Source organism: Perna viridis, chromosome 13 (assembly GCF_037379345.1).
Source record: "Perna viridis isolate PV_CMFRI_1.1 ecotype Kerala chromosome 13, ASM3737934v1, whole genome shotgun sequence".
Lineage (NCBI taxonomy): Eukaryota > Metazoa > Mollusca > Bivalvia > Mytilida > Mytilidae > Perna > Perna viridis.
Genome location: NC_142457.1, coordinates 31,886,090 through 31,900,267, shown reverse-complemented (window position 1 = coordinate 31,900,267; position 14,178 = coordinate 31,886,090). Strand labels below are relative to the sequence as shown.

The 14,178-nt window shown below is 32.6% G+C and overlaps 1 protein-coding gene across 14 annotated transcripts in view; it reads right to left on the bottom strand.

Annotated features, from left to right (window-relative positions):
* The window catches only part of LOC148600337 (microtubule-actin cross-linking factor 1, isoforms 6/7-like), a 125,515-nt gene that overhangs the window by 95,616 nt on the left and 15,721 nt on the right, over positions 1–14,178 (bottom strand). For all 14 annotated transcript variants that reach the window (XM_088557015.1, XM_088557020.1, XM_088557023.1 and 11 more), the window contains 4 exons: positions 5,771–5,821; positions 4,590–4,661; positions 677–787; positions 45–140 (listed from right to left, as the gene is read on the bottom strand). In XM_088557015.1, coding sequence (XP_088413141.1) covers positions 45–140; positions 677–787; positions 4,590–4,661; positions 5,771–5,821 — 330 coding nt within the window. The remainder of the gene's footprint in view (positions 1–44; positions 141–676; positions 788–4,589; positions 4,662–5,770; positions 5,822–14,178) is intronic.

Below are 14,178 nucleotides of genomic sequence, written 5' to 3'. Positions count from 1 at the left end.
GGATAAGTGGAGGTATAATCATGTTTATTTTGTTATTAATATACCTGTTGATAATCACCAGCATTCTTCATATGAGTTTCTATACACTGTGTAACCAATCTGAGCCAATTCCAACTCTCTCGCATAGCATATACACAGTCCTGAAATACACAACAGACAATATTAAACATGGAACATAAGAGGAGGAGTGAAAATTGGCACAATAAGGTGGTTAAAGATAAAAGTGAAATCCAGAATTTATAAGTAGTTAACTGCTACTAATTTGTAACCACTTTCATTTTTAGTGGTCAGTATTCTCCCAATAAATTGAAGGAGGCACATCACAGTGTTCTAGTATTTTTCAGGAATTGAAGTTTCCTCGGGAAAAATCCATATAAAATCAACTTTCCCACAGTCAATGACTGCTTTCCTAACATAACAAATCCTTACAGCATATGAAGTTTTCAACTTGCCATGGGAAAGTGTAACTAAGTACCTTACTTTCCCTAATCCAAATTTCACTTGCCCCGGGTAACGGGAAATAGGAATCCTAGAACACTGCAACACTTACTAGAACACCATTCCTTGGTAAGTTTCCATTTAAGTATGTTATTATAATTTCTTAACAATTTTAATTTCAGACAGTTTAGTGATCAAGAGCCCTCTAAACTTTAACATTAAAAACAGTTCAACAAACCCTATGCATCCTTGCTGAAACTTTGAGGGCCTCCTCTCGGTACATACTGTCAAACACAAGTTTCCTCTCTGTGAGGTACATAGCACGTTCTTCAAAATCTGACTGTACATTCTGTAAACAGAGCAATAGAGTAGAATTGATTTTCATAGAATATCACGGTGCCTAAATAACGTGAAGCAAATGGAGAATACAGGAAAAATTCCAAAACTATATGAAAACCATACCCTTTTCATACATGAAATTTTATTGAAAACATATAATACCAAATGATTTTTACTTCATTATTTATCATGAACTAATTCATTATTCAGCAACATATATTTTTCATATGTTTGTCATGGTTCTCCTAAACATATGAAAATCATATGATAAACATATGTTGCAATTTTAGCTTCTTGTCCTTCTTAACCCCCTTTATACTCCCACTTCTCTCTCTAACCCCCTCCCCACAACCAGTTCCTGGTTTCCACCCAAATGTCCACCATTTCAACAACCGATAATAGACACACAGTATGAAGTACTATCTGTCACCTATTTAGCACGAGTAACCCAATCTTTAAAAGTTTATAGCTGTCTGGCACAATAAAAATCTACCATAAAATATGTTTTGTACTACAAAGTTACTTTCTGGAATAATAAAACATATATAGGCTTTAGATTTGACACTTTTATAAAGAAGTTTAAATATTAAGTTTATAAATCTTTGTAAAAAGAGACATTTTCCCATATCATGTTTCATCAATACAAATGTAATAGAATGCATACACAAACAGAATATGGAAAAAAGGAGTCAAAGAAACAACTAAACAACCATAATAAAGTCAATACCATCTTTGTCAAATTTAATTAACCGTAGCAAAATTACACTGAAATCTTTATAAACAGATCCCTGAATAAACCAGATCCCCGAATAAACCAGAACCCTGAATAAACCAGAAACCTGTTATACTAAACTTCTTAGAAGTTCATTCATATCATTTTCAATGCATATTAAACCTGTGTACGCTGAAAAACTGCATAAAATGAACATATTATTCCCTCCAAAAAGGGTTCAGTTTATATAGGTTCCACTGTAATTCATTCTTTTGAAGTTAACTTCTAGTTTATAGATCAAGTTTTTTTTCAACAATTACTTCCATTTATTGTTATGACTCAATAACTGAAGATTTATGATAAAATAATTAAAGGGAAAATTTGGTTTTACACTTTAAATCATTATGTCGGCCATTATCAAAAATGGGTCATTTAATACAAAATAGTTTCTTATAAAAAGACATATAAACTTTCTACAAGTTAAATTTTTGATGTATTTAATACTGTGTTATAGTAAATGGTCTATGAAAATTTCAGTTGATTCTTTTTTAATAAAACTGCATTTGATTGAAATACAGCATTTATATGATTAATGCATTTCTTAATGAAAAATATACTGTTAAGGAGTGTCATCATTTAATTTAATGTCTCTATGAATTAAAACACTTCAATGAAAATGATTTTTTTTCTTTTTTAATAGGTCTAGTTTTTATCAATTTTCCAGTAACTATAAGATTTTTCTTTATTTTGAAGTCTCGTGGTATACTCTATGTTTCTTTGGTAATTAAACACATATTTTGACTATTTCCTGTCAAGTATGAATACTGACAACATTTAGGCCTTACTTATTCATTAGTAAAAAAAAAGAGAAACAGCTTAGTTCATTTTCATCTGTTGATTATCCATTAAATAATAACACTGTACATGGCATACACTAAATGTAATACTTCTTTTATACATGTACCTTAGGATAAAAGAAACAGACATATTTATCATTTTTATGAGTATATAACTTGTTTTTATAGGGAAATAATTAAAGGGAAAATTGGGTTTTTCATTTCAATGGTTTTGTTCACAAAACCAGAAATGCCCCATTAACTTCAAAGAAGGAATGTAAAGGCATGGGAAAGAAATTGCAGATATTTAATGTTATACAAAATAAATGCACAATGGGCCTGAATAATAAGGGAAGATGTTTGGGAAAATCACAAATTCTCCCACTTTCTATTTTGTTAAGGTGACGAAAGACAATTCACTCCATAAATGTTAAATACAAAATTAACTATAATCAAACTTGACCTTAAATGCTGGAATCTGTAAGAATTAGGTAAAATTGAAATGCTCAGAAAAAGCACACAAATTTGACAATGTAGGCACATGGTTAAGTTAATAGGCAAATGTTGACAGATTGATAGTTTCTTTGTTTTAGAAGGGTCATAGGATGCAGAAAGACAGCTCAAAGTTACAACAAAATGATAGAGGTGGAAGGTGAGTTATCCCCCTTTAACGAATTGCAATGCATTTCATATAATTCATACCCTGAATAACTCTCACTGAAAAAAGAAATGAATGCTATTTCTGCATTTCATATTACATTTTGAATCAGGTTACATGGAAAGACTTGTGTGTGTTTTATCCACCATGATTCACCCACTGCCTGATTTTACAGAGAATGGCACTTAAGTATTACACTTAATTTTGAAAATTGATTTGGTAAAGCAGTGGAAGATCTACCCCCCCCCCACCCACCCTTGAAAACTTGAATCCATTTAAAGGATAAGAATGACTAGATCTAGCATTGGTCCAATGTCCATGACCTTAAATTTCTGAACCATGACCTCTGAATTCTGCACTCCAATTTCCTATATTGACACTTAATTGAGGACCTTTAATGTTTCACAAGGGGACCTTTGATTGAAAATTTGAAAAAGTCCTGGATCTATTCCTCTTAAAAGATAATTTGAACAACTGAATCTACTTTCATATTCTGTCAAAATGTTCATTTATACAGTGGTTATACTTATAAAAAGATTATTAAATATAAAAGGTGCTACATTCAGTAAATATTTTTAAGATAAAAATTAAATACGCAGATAAAATCATCAATCAGTCAAACTTTTTTATTTACTTTATATCAAATCAAGGTACATCTATCACTGGTCTCAAAATCATTCATCAGTGTAAGGTACATCTATCACTGGTCAATCTCACAATCATTCATCAGTGTAAGGAACATCTATCACTGGTCAATCTCACAATCATTCATCAGTGTAAGGTACATCTATCACTGGTCAATCTCACAATCATTCATCAGTGTAAGGTACATCTATCACTGGTCAATCTCACAATCATTCATCAGTGTAAGGTACATCTATCACTGGTCTCACAATCATTCATCAGTGTAAGGTACATCTATCACTGGTCAATCTCACAATCATTCATCAGTGTAAGGTACATCTATCACTGGTCTCACAATCATTCATCAGTGTGAGGTACATCTTACACTGGTCAATCTCACAATCATTCATCAGTGTAAAATTTCATGCAAGTACAGACAGGATAGAATATAGCACTGCGACAGCATTTCTACAGACAAATTTTTCACTTATGCCTTTTTTTTTATCGGTGAAATAAAAAACACTCCTTCATTTTTCATATTGAAAAACTGCTTTCTGCAAAATACATTTTACTTGGTACTGAAGAGTACTGCCAGCTCACAACAAACCAATGTACTTTGACCCTACCATGCCTACTAAGGAACTTTAACAATAAATGCGTAATTTACAATTAATTTTTATAGTATAATATTCCTGCTACAGGAATAGCTAAACGCCTTAGGATGTCATTATATCACAGATATCCTTGTGCCAGAACGATTAATATATGGGACATAACCTGTCTAAATGAAACCCCTTTTGGACTGTCAAATTTGTTCAGTTTAGACAGGTGTTCAATTAAACAAATATTTAAACTCACATATAGGAACCTAGGAACCTCATAGTGTCTGGTTTAGACAGGTTTTCATTGTTATTTCATGGATTAGTTTAGACAGGTTACACTGTATTACAGTGTAGGAGAATAAGATATCATTTTTTTTCACCTGTAGCACATTTTCCACCTCATTGACATAAAGCAGGGTTTCCAAACATCTCTTCTTCTGTAAACCTTGGTCCTACAAAACATTGGTTTTTGTCTCATGTAAAACTTAATTCTATCCCACAATTTTTCTACATAGAAGTATAGAAGCAATAAAAGGAATATTTTATTAGACGAGTCTAATTTGGATACAGTTGGCATAAATGGGTTCATATTTCTGTTGAAATATGAAAAGGGTGCTGGTAATATTATAGGTGATAGACCAATTCAGAAATTGTATGACATTCTGGGGTTGCTATTGTTCTTGGCATTGCTGATTGGTCAAGACATTTTCTTAAGAGTATGCTGCAACAACACAACACTGTTTTATAAGGACAGAAGTTGAATTCTGAATTAATCCATTGCAGGTTATTCTATCCACTTCTAAAACAGTTTAAGAAGAATGTAATGTTTCCTGTTATTCTCAAAGAGCTATTGGGCAGGTGTTTCTAGAAAAGTAGAAAACACTTACTCTACCAGTGCACCTAGTCCATCATCACAGTTTTTAGTGGAGTTTAGCCTCCAGCTTCACAAAATTTGAAAAATACTTAAGTCTGAAATAAATTTTAACTGTTTGTGATGTCATAAATTTTAAGCACTTTGTTTTTAGTGACCATGGAAGTTACAACTATTCTCAGGATAATTTTGAACTTTGGTGGTGTTTGGACTTGGTTGCTCATTTACTCTGATTTCTATGTGTCTACTATTTTGGTTATTTCATGTTCTTAATGTGTGTGTCTATTTTCCTTGTCTAGTCATTATACCTGGATTATGTTCTTTGTTGTGTGTGTCTATTTTCTTTGTCTGGTCATTATACCTGGATTATGTTCTTTGTTGTGTGTGTCTATTTTCCTTGTCTGGTCATTATACCTGGATTATGTTCTTTGTTGTGTGTGTCTATTTTCCTTGTCTAGTCATTATACCTGGATTATGTTCTTTGTTGTGTGTGTCTATTTTCTTTGTCTAGTCATTGTCCCTGGATTATGTTCTTTTTCATTACCATCCTATTTCTGGTTCCCTTTTATTACCTTTTCTATAATACTGTGATCAGGTTTTCTGATTTTAGGTTCTCAGTTGCAGTCAAGTCAGTGAAGTTAGGAAAAAAGTGAATCTATAATGAAACAAAGTTTTCTGTGCAATACTTACCTCAAGGACAGAGTACTCCCCAACAACTTTCTGGCCTTCTGGTAACTGACCCTGTAAAAATATAGGAAATCTCTATTAATTTCATAATGTTCAATCCTAGAAGGGCACTTAATTGGACAGGGAATGGGTCATGCAGGACCCAGGGGTTGAGGGCGGTTGAGAATCCGAAATGAAGAGTCAGGAAGTTAAAATTAGGAGTAAAGGATCCATGATAAAGTAGACAGGGTTTTCTTTTAACATCTTCTCCAAAATAAGGAAAGAAGTTGGAGTGAAGGGGTATAGTGGGGGGGGACATGGCAGTAATGGGGAAGCAAATACAAAATGTTACCATTCTAAATTCATGATCCCTATTTTTTACTGTAAAATATTAAAATTACCACAACAAGGCCAGAAACAGGTGTAAGCAAACATGCTCCTTTAAAATGGTTTAATATAAACAAGGGTTTATTTGTTGGTATATTTGTGCTGTTTATCAGTTTCAGACAAAAATTACTTAATTCATAAACTTAAGTCTAGAACACTAAAAACATTTATAAATAACTTCTTTTTAGATTATGACTTTGTTTACAAAAAGATTTACTGTGATAATTTCTTCGCTGTTTTTGCTAATGGAAACATCATTTCTGTTTATAAAAAATATAGATTGGCTCTTTTAGCGATGTTTTAATTTTCCGCCTGATCTCAAACTAACGCCGTATCATATCAATGAGGTATTCATAGCCTCGATATTTCATATGAATGTCAACACAAATATCAAGCAGTGATAAAAATCTCCTGACTAAATACAAAATACAATCATATTTAAATCCTCCTTTTGATGGAAGATCTGTTCATGAATGGGTTTTTGTATTTAATTTGTAAAACACACATCTAGATACTATTGAAAAGTCTCATACAAAAATGTCTTATATGTTTTGATGAAAAATATAATATAATATACTTTTATGCCTTTCCATTTGACCTAAATATCATTACATGAATATTTTAAATCATTACCAGTATAGTCAGCTTTAGAGAAATTCCTTTCATGCCAGGTTCAAATAGTATGTGACATGCCTATTTAAATATTGTGTTACATTTACATTGTAGGTAATATTATAGAAAAAAAATTAGAAAAACCATGAGCAAAGGTCTTTAAACATGATAAAGGGTACCCAAGCTCCAAAACACAGTAACCATGATAAAGGCTATCCCAGCTCCCAACCATAAAAACCATGATAAAGGGTACCCCAGTTCCCAACCACAGTAAACATGGTAAAGGGTACCCTAGGTCCCAACCACTGAAACCACGATTAAGGGTACCCAGCTCCCAAACACAGTACCATGATAAAGGGTACCCCATCTCCCAACCACAGTAACCATGATAAAGGGTACCCCAGCTTCCAACCACAGTAACCATGATAAAGGGTACCCCAGCTCCCAACCACAGAAACCATGATATGGAAACCAGTGAATGTGAAATGAGCACTGCTAGTTGCAGAGATAACGTACCTTAACAAAGAAATTGCAAACAGACTACAGGTAATGGGCAGACAGACAGATGGACACCATTAATCACAGGGTAAAAATGTTTTACAGACCAATACTTGCCAAGGTTATACATGCTACATGCAGTTTGGTTTCACTCATTTATTCTCTAAACTTCTAAAGTACAAAATTCTTAGTACAAAATACCCGCTTGGGGAGTAATATTGTAGCTATTGTATGAGGTTAAGAGTCCTTTCTGTTAATTAACTGTGAAATTCTGATCTTATAATTCAGCAGTACAGGTTTTATCCTTAGCTAACAGTCTTTAAGCCATCTGAAACAAATGCTTATTTGATAATTGCGGAAAACTATGCCACATTGGTTCAAAATGTCAGTGTCAAATCTGTATTAAATTTTATCTCATGCCACACCAATGCTTTTAGTGAATCCAAAAAAGCTGTGTTTAACAGGATAGATTCCCTTAAATTTATGGTCTGTTCTTCAAAATGATATCAGGTGGCACAGTGTACATGCAATCTTAAAGGGTTTCAAATTACAGCACTGTAACCACCTCTTAGTTTCACTCTATATATAAACAGGGTGTAGCGCCTGGTACAGCAGGTACTGATAGACATGAATATGTTCTGCTGGTATGTTCAAAGTAAAATTATCAATTTGAAAGTCAAAGGCAAATTTTTGCCTAAAGTGAAGAAAAAAAAAGATAGAAACACATGAACAGCAAAATAAACATTAAGTAAATACAATCATCTTCATGAGAAACTTCATTCATATGAAGTAAAGTTGTCCATTACAGCAAGAATAAGAAACAAGTCACCAATTTAGAGTAAAGTGGTACATGCATGTGTGTAACCATTAGGGAAAAAAATAATGGTCTTGTTTCTTGATACCAACAAGAAAAAAATAGGGTAGGTAGGTAGGGAAATACTTTTATTTTTCAAAAACATTTTACATTAAGTTAATGGAGAAACAAACTAGACTTTAACAGTGCTGGAGCTAAAATGTCAATAAAATGTTTATGGTAGGCAGAAAAAATTAGGGTAGGTAGGTAGGATAGCAAGAAACAGGCATATTTCATTTTGCCTAAGCAAGTACAGTAAGTAAGATACTAAATTTGGAAGCTTAAAAATTAACAAAACTAAAATAAAATCCTTTTGGCATCAGACAATGTGAAGTTCATTACTAAGATTGTATGGTAACTCTATATCTTTAGAAATCCCTTTAATTTATCAAGTTCACACTTTTCTTCTAACATGACATAAATGAACATTACATACAAATGACCCTTTCATTTTTAAATTGATAACAACATATGTATGTAAAAGGACTATTCACAGCTCCATGTGAAAAGAATAGCAATGGTCCCAAATATATTTGTCAATTTCAGAGCTGTATAAACAAACTCGTATATTTCATCATCAATTTCAGAGTTGTAAATTTCCCATTGAAGAGAATTTATAAGTTATTGCCATTCAAAGTGTCACTTTATTAGATATACAGATAGTAATGTCAACAAATAACAACTTATGGTTTTAAGTAGACCAGGCCTGGTGATTACATACATACAGGTACATGTTAACTGTAATATCTTTCCTTACGGAAAAATTCAGTTTTCAGCTATCATAAAACACCTTCAGAAACATTTGGTATCTCTGCCATTATTTACACCATCAGCATATCAGAGTCATGGGCCTATGGGATTCAATGTATACACATACTAGGGTTCATGATATAACTAGAATGGATATATAAGGTGAATATGTCAAAGACAACAACCCCACCTGGATGAAAGACCACCCATTGGTCTTCAATGAATGACAAGGCAACCCTCACACAACTGGGCAGGCTGTAGCTGACCCCAAAACAATGTAATACACAAATAAAGCCAAATAGTTGTCCCCACATACTCCAGCAACATAAAAAGAAACCTGAAAGTGAAAAACGATACAATACATACAGAGACCAGAAATTCCTGACTTGGGACAGGTGCAAAATAGTGTAGCAGGTTTAAAGTACATTAGTGTGATCACAGCCCTTTACCTATTTCCTTAAGGAAATATTCAAGTATCGCATCCATTGTAAAACACTGTCATAGATTTAAGAATTCAAATATACAAGTACAGGGGTACATGTCAAATATACATGTACAGGGGTACATGTAAACTGTTACAAGGAAACATTCACTATCTCAGGCATTAGAAAACACTGTCTGCAGAGTAAGGGGTTCAATATATGAAGGTACAGGGGCACATGTAAACTAATATAATTCTTGAAGGAAACATTCACTATTTTAGCTATCATAAAACACCTCAGCATAGCAGAGTTAGGGATTCAGTGTATACATGTACATGTAAATTGTAATATGGAACAGGTACAGGTACTGTACATGTACAAGAATACTGTCATAATGTTTCCTCAAAGAAACATTCATTTCCCAAGGCTACAGGCCTGAATGTCCTAAATGGACATGTATATTTTACATGTTTTCATAGTATTAATTTCAAAACATATGAAATCACTTCAGACTTTGGTAAAGAAACCAATATATTTCTTTATTCTTTTTTGACAGCCTTTCTTAAATTCAACAACCAAATGGTTAAGACATGTAGAGTGACACTTAACTAATTTCATACATCTAGTTCTCAATTTAAAGTGTGGGAAAAATTGGGTCATTCCAATTCCACAGATCTGTTAAACAAAATCAAAGCACATAGTACCACATGATTTGGCCAAGGAAATGTTAATAAAACACATTTGACTGTAGATCAAGCAAACTTTTTAAGTGGTGCACAATTTAGTGCAATGTTCACAAACCAAACAATGGCAAATACATGTACATGTACACATGAATGTTATAATCCTGGTCCTCAAATTTCAGTAGTTGAACAATTGTTACACCTCTAAGCTCAGTATTTTATCCTGGTCTGAATTATTAAACATGTATAGTGTAGGTGTCCTATATATTACAGCCTTATAGATATCAAAATATGATGGCAGTTAAATGGAGAAATGTCATTTAAATTTAATGAAGTTGACCAAATGTCAACAGTTTAAATATACATGTATACATGTATGCTACATTTCATGTACATGTCAGGTGAATTTATCTTTTCCACATTTCTTCAAGTCAGGCAAGTTGGGAGGGGTAGGTGTTAGGGGGAGGGTAAGAAAAAAGCATATTTAACATCATTACATTCTGTGAAATTGGACTTTTCAAGATACCAGTATGCTGTCCTTTACAGTTTCTAAACCTGATTTAGCAAACTAATTTCAATTGTTTTAATACTGGTTGATTGATTGATTATGGCTTAATGTCCTTTGGCTGATATTTCAGGATGAGTAAACAGACTATTAATAAAATGTTGTTGTACTGAAAAAAGACCAAAAAATATAGATATTCATTTGTACATGTACAACTACATGATTAAAGTGGACAAGATGATATTGATAGGGAAAAAATCCTGTTGAGCCATAGTTTATAGTACATTACAGTACTTTAAACATTATATATTTAAAAGTGAGCACTAAGGTCATAGGTCATATATTATACCAATATTTATAACCGTGGCTTTTAAAACCATAAATACTAGATTTTTCTATGAAATACCAATAAAAATTCGCATAAATATGATATTACAGGGTTATGTAAGTTAGCTTTATTCAAACCAAAGACCTTGGGCTGAGGTTAAGCACTATTTGGTATGCACATTAACATTTGAGGCTCTCGAAGGCTAGCTGAGTTGGCATTCTTTTTCTCACCAATTAATACACATTTAATTTAAAATAAGCATCATCATATTTTATTCTTGTATGCAGTATAGCTGTCATATGTGAAACAACTTACTAACTTGTAGGGCCTAAAAGAAATTCCAATAAACTACCATAAAAGGGCTGATCAATGTAGCCAGTATTACAGCAAGTAACATAGTTAACTTCAGAAAATAGAGTATGTCTTTTTAGACTGGATGACCATTACTGATGAAATGCCTAGGTTTTTAACTTGACAATTATCATTGAGATTTAAATTCAAAGATATTTCAAGTTGGCTAGAACGTTATATATGTCTGCTAGTCAAAAGGCTAAGCCTCAATAGGTCCCAGGGTCATTTGTCCAGTTAAGGACCTAAGGAAGTTAATCACTGGTGATTGTCATTTAATTGACCAACTCTATTCCCTGAAGTTAACTATTTTACTCTCTGTAAAAGATGAGATTACCTACTATTACTAATTGTGTCTACATCCTTGGGCCTAAATTTTTATTGAATTGATCAAATTAGGAAAGAGCAATTCCTGTAACCCTATAGTCCATGATATTATTTTACTGAAATCAGGAGGTTTAAGCTTTTCTGATGCAGGACCACTGAAATTCCATTTATCTAGATCCCCTGGTCCAACCATATTTAACATTTACTCTTGTTATGAATATTTCACTTTCTTCTGACAGACCATTCATTTAGAATGCAAAAAAAAATCCAGAACCTTCCTTTAGAGTAAATTTGAACCCTCAGCTGAAAATAAAGGACAATTCTAGCCTTCTGGAAAAGTCTCAGACCAAATGTAAAGTTTCCATTATAGGAATTTAGACTCAACTTGCTGCCCTGTTTGATTGCTAGATAAAAAAGAGGTCATTGAAATAAAAGGGACTCAACTCTTAACTATTGTCTTCATAAGTCACTCTGTTTCATGTGCTCACTTTATCCCATGTTTTTTGATTTTGACATATTTGAATCATACCACTGTTGATTCTTCGCTATCATTTTTGTTGATAATTGGTTTCATAACTATCCATAAAAATGTTATGTATTCTCCCTTAAGTTTTATACTTCAACCTGATGAACAATTCAATCACAGGGGTCAAATAAAGTACCCAAAAAGGCAAGAAACATCAATCTGGACCACTAAGACAAATTTTCTTATTTTTATCCTTGAATCTGAACAAGTGCAGTGTATAAAAGCTGTTAAAAAGAAACTGAAACATTGTTTCACATAAATAAACAAAGTCCTATTCATAATTTTGACAGCTAACACCAGTAACTAGAAAGACAACACTTGCCAACTTTCAAATACATTTCATTTACAAATACTACATACATTTTCTGACAGGTCACATTTTTACAAATACAATTATTTATGTAAAATGCGTTACAAGAATAAATTTCATGGTCGAGGTTTCAAATTGAAAACAAATTTGACGGTAACTTTGCTTGGCTCAATAAATGGGAGTATTTATCACTTTCAATGGCTTGTTCAAATCTTTTCTGTATTAAAATTGTATTTCAAAGGAATCTGCCATAGGAAAGGAGTAAAAGGCCAAATTTGACTTTTTTTTCGTTTAACAATGAAATAAAATGAAGAAAATGTAGAGTGAAAGCAAGATTTTAATAAATTGAATTTGTTACTGTCTATTCATATACAGTGAAAGTTGTCTAAACCAAACCCTTCATTATAAAAAAAACCTGTTTAAACCAGACACTTTTTAAAGTTACAGTATATTTTAAACCTTGGTAAACTAAACAAATATCTTTAACCGAACAAATCCCAAAAGTACAAAGGGATTTTTTTTAAACTGATTTCACAGTAAGTAATCATCACCATTTCATTGGATAGCTATATGTATTAACACAGTTGAAAGATTTTTGGCATGGCCTTGTAAATAGACTGCATTTGATATCTAATACGTTTTGGCACATGATGGGCATTTTTTTTATACCACTGAACTCTAAATAATTAAATACAAATTGAACCTTTATACATCTGTTCAATATATAGATATTTATTCAGTATTATGAGCATGTATTCTGATATAGACACTTTAACTTACAAATTCAACTATTACACTTGTGTATTTAGCCAGAAATGAATAGCTTGACGTACATTTCAAATGCTCAATTTTTCTTGTCACTCAATGTGTAAACTGTAAAAGAGTACTAGAGTTTAACTTTAATTTTAATATTTAAGCAATGGCTTAAAGCACAAACCCACCCCATTATTTTTCAGTATTAGATGTGAAATTACTAAACATCTGAAAACAATGGAAAATGAAAGGAAACTTTCTCGTATGAAGACAAACAAATCATAAAATAATCAAATCCATGACTTTGGTTTTTTTAGAATTGACAAATGAACAGACAGCAAAAAATATATATTTGTACACTGTAAATATGCACCAGACAAAAGACGTGTACAAAAATGTTAAAAAATGGGTCAGAGACAAAAATGGAAAGGTTGCCATAAACAGGAAGTAGAAGTGTGACAGACTTGAAATCACTTAAAACAATATTGGACCCCATACTGAAGTTACACACTAAATATCTAGTGGCTATGATTTTGAGTTTCTGAGATAAATATGACCGACATTCGCCGACTTCCATAAGCCGACTGAGTGCCAAAAATACTTCTCTAAGTGACCTGATCTGGTTGACAGTTAACAACATGGTTGCACAAGTTGTTGTGCAAAGTGTACCCCCACCTCATACAAGTCCCACTAAATAGGAATTTTATACATTACACTGACAAAAATCACTTACAATGTATGCCCCCACATGCTACAATAGAAATCAATCCACTTTGGGGCAGCTGAGATTTTTGTGATATAAATTATCTCTTTCATTCCATCTACAGAAAAGTTGTGAAGTTCTACAAAACAGGCAGCTGATAATGGAATGAAAATTACTTACAAGTACAAACATATGCCTCATCTACATAAATGGACAGCAACGAAAATTCTTTACAAGTGCAAATGTATGCCCCATCTACATAAAGCCACATGCCAAATTTGAGGTAAATTGGAGGCCAATAATATTGAGACAAAATAAGGACAGACTAAATAAAGTGATGCCCCTGCATTTAACCTTCATACAGCTATATCATAACTCATAATTGTAAAAAGCACTTTGTCAGATGTGTTATTGTGTCTGTGAGACA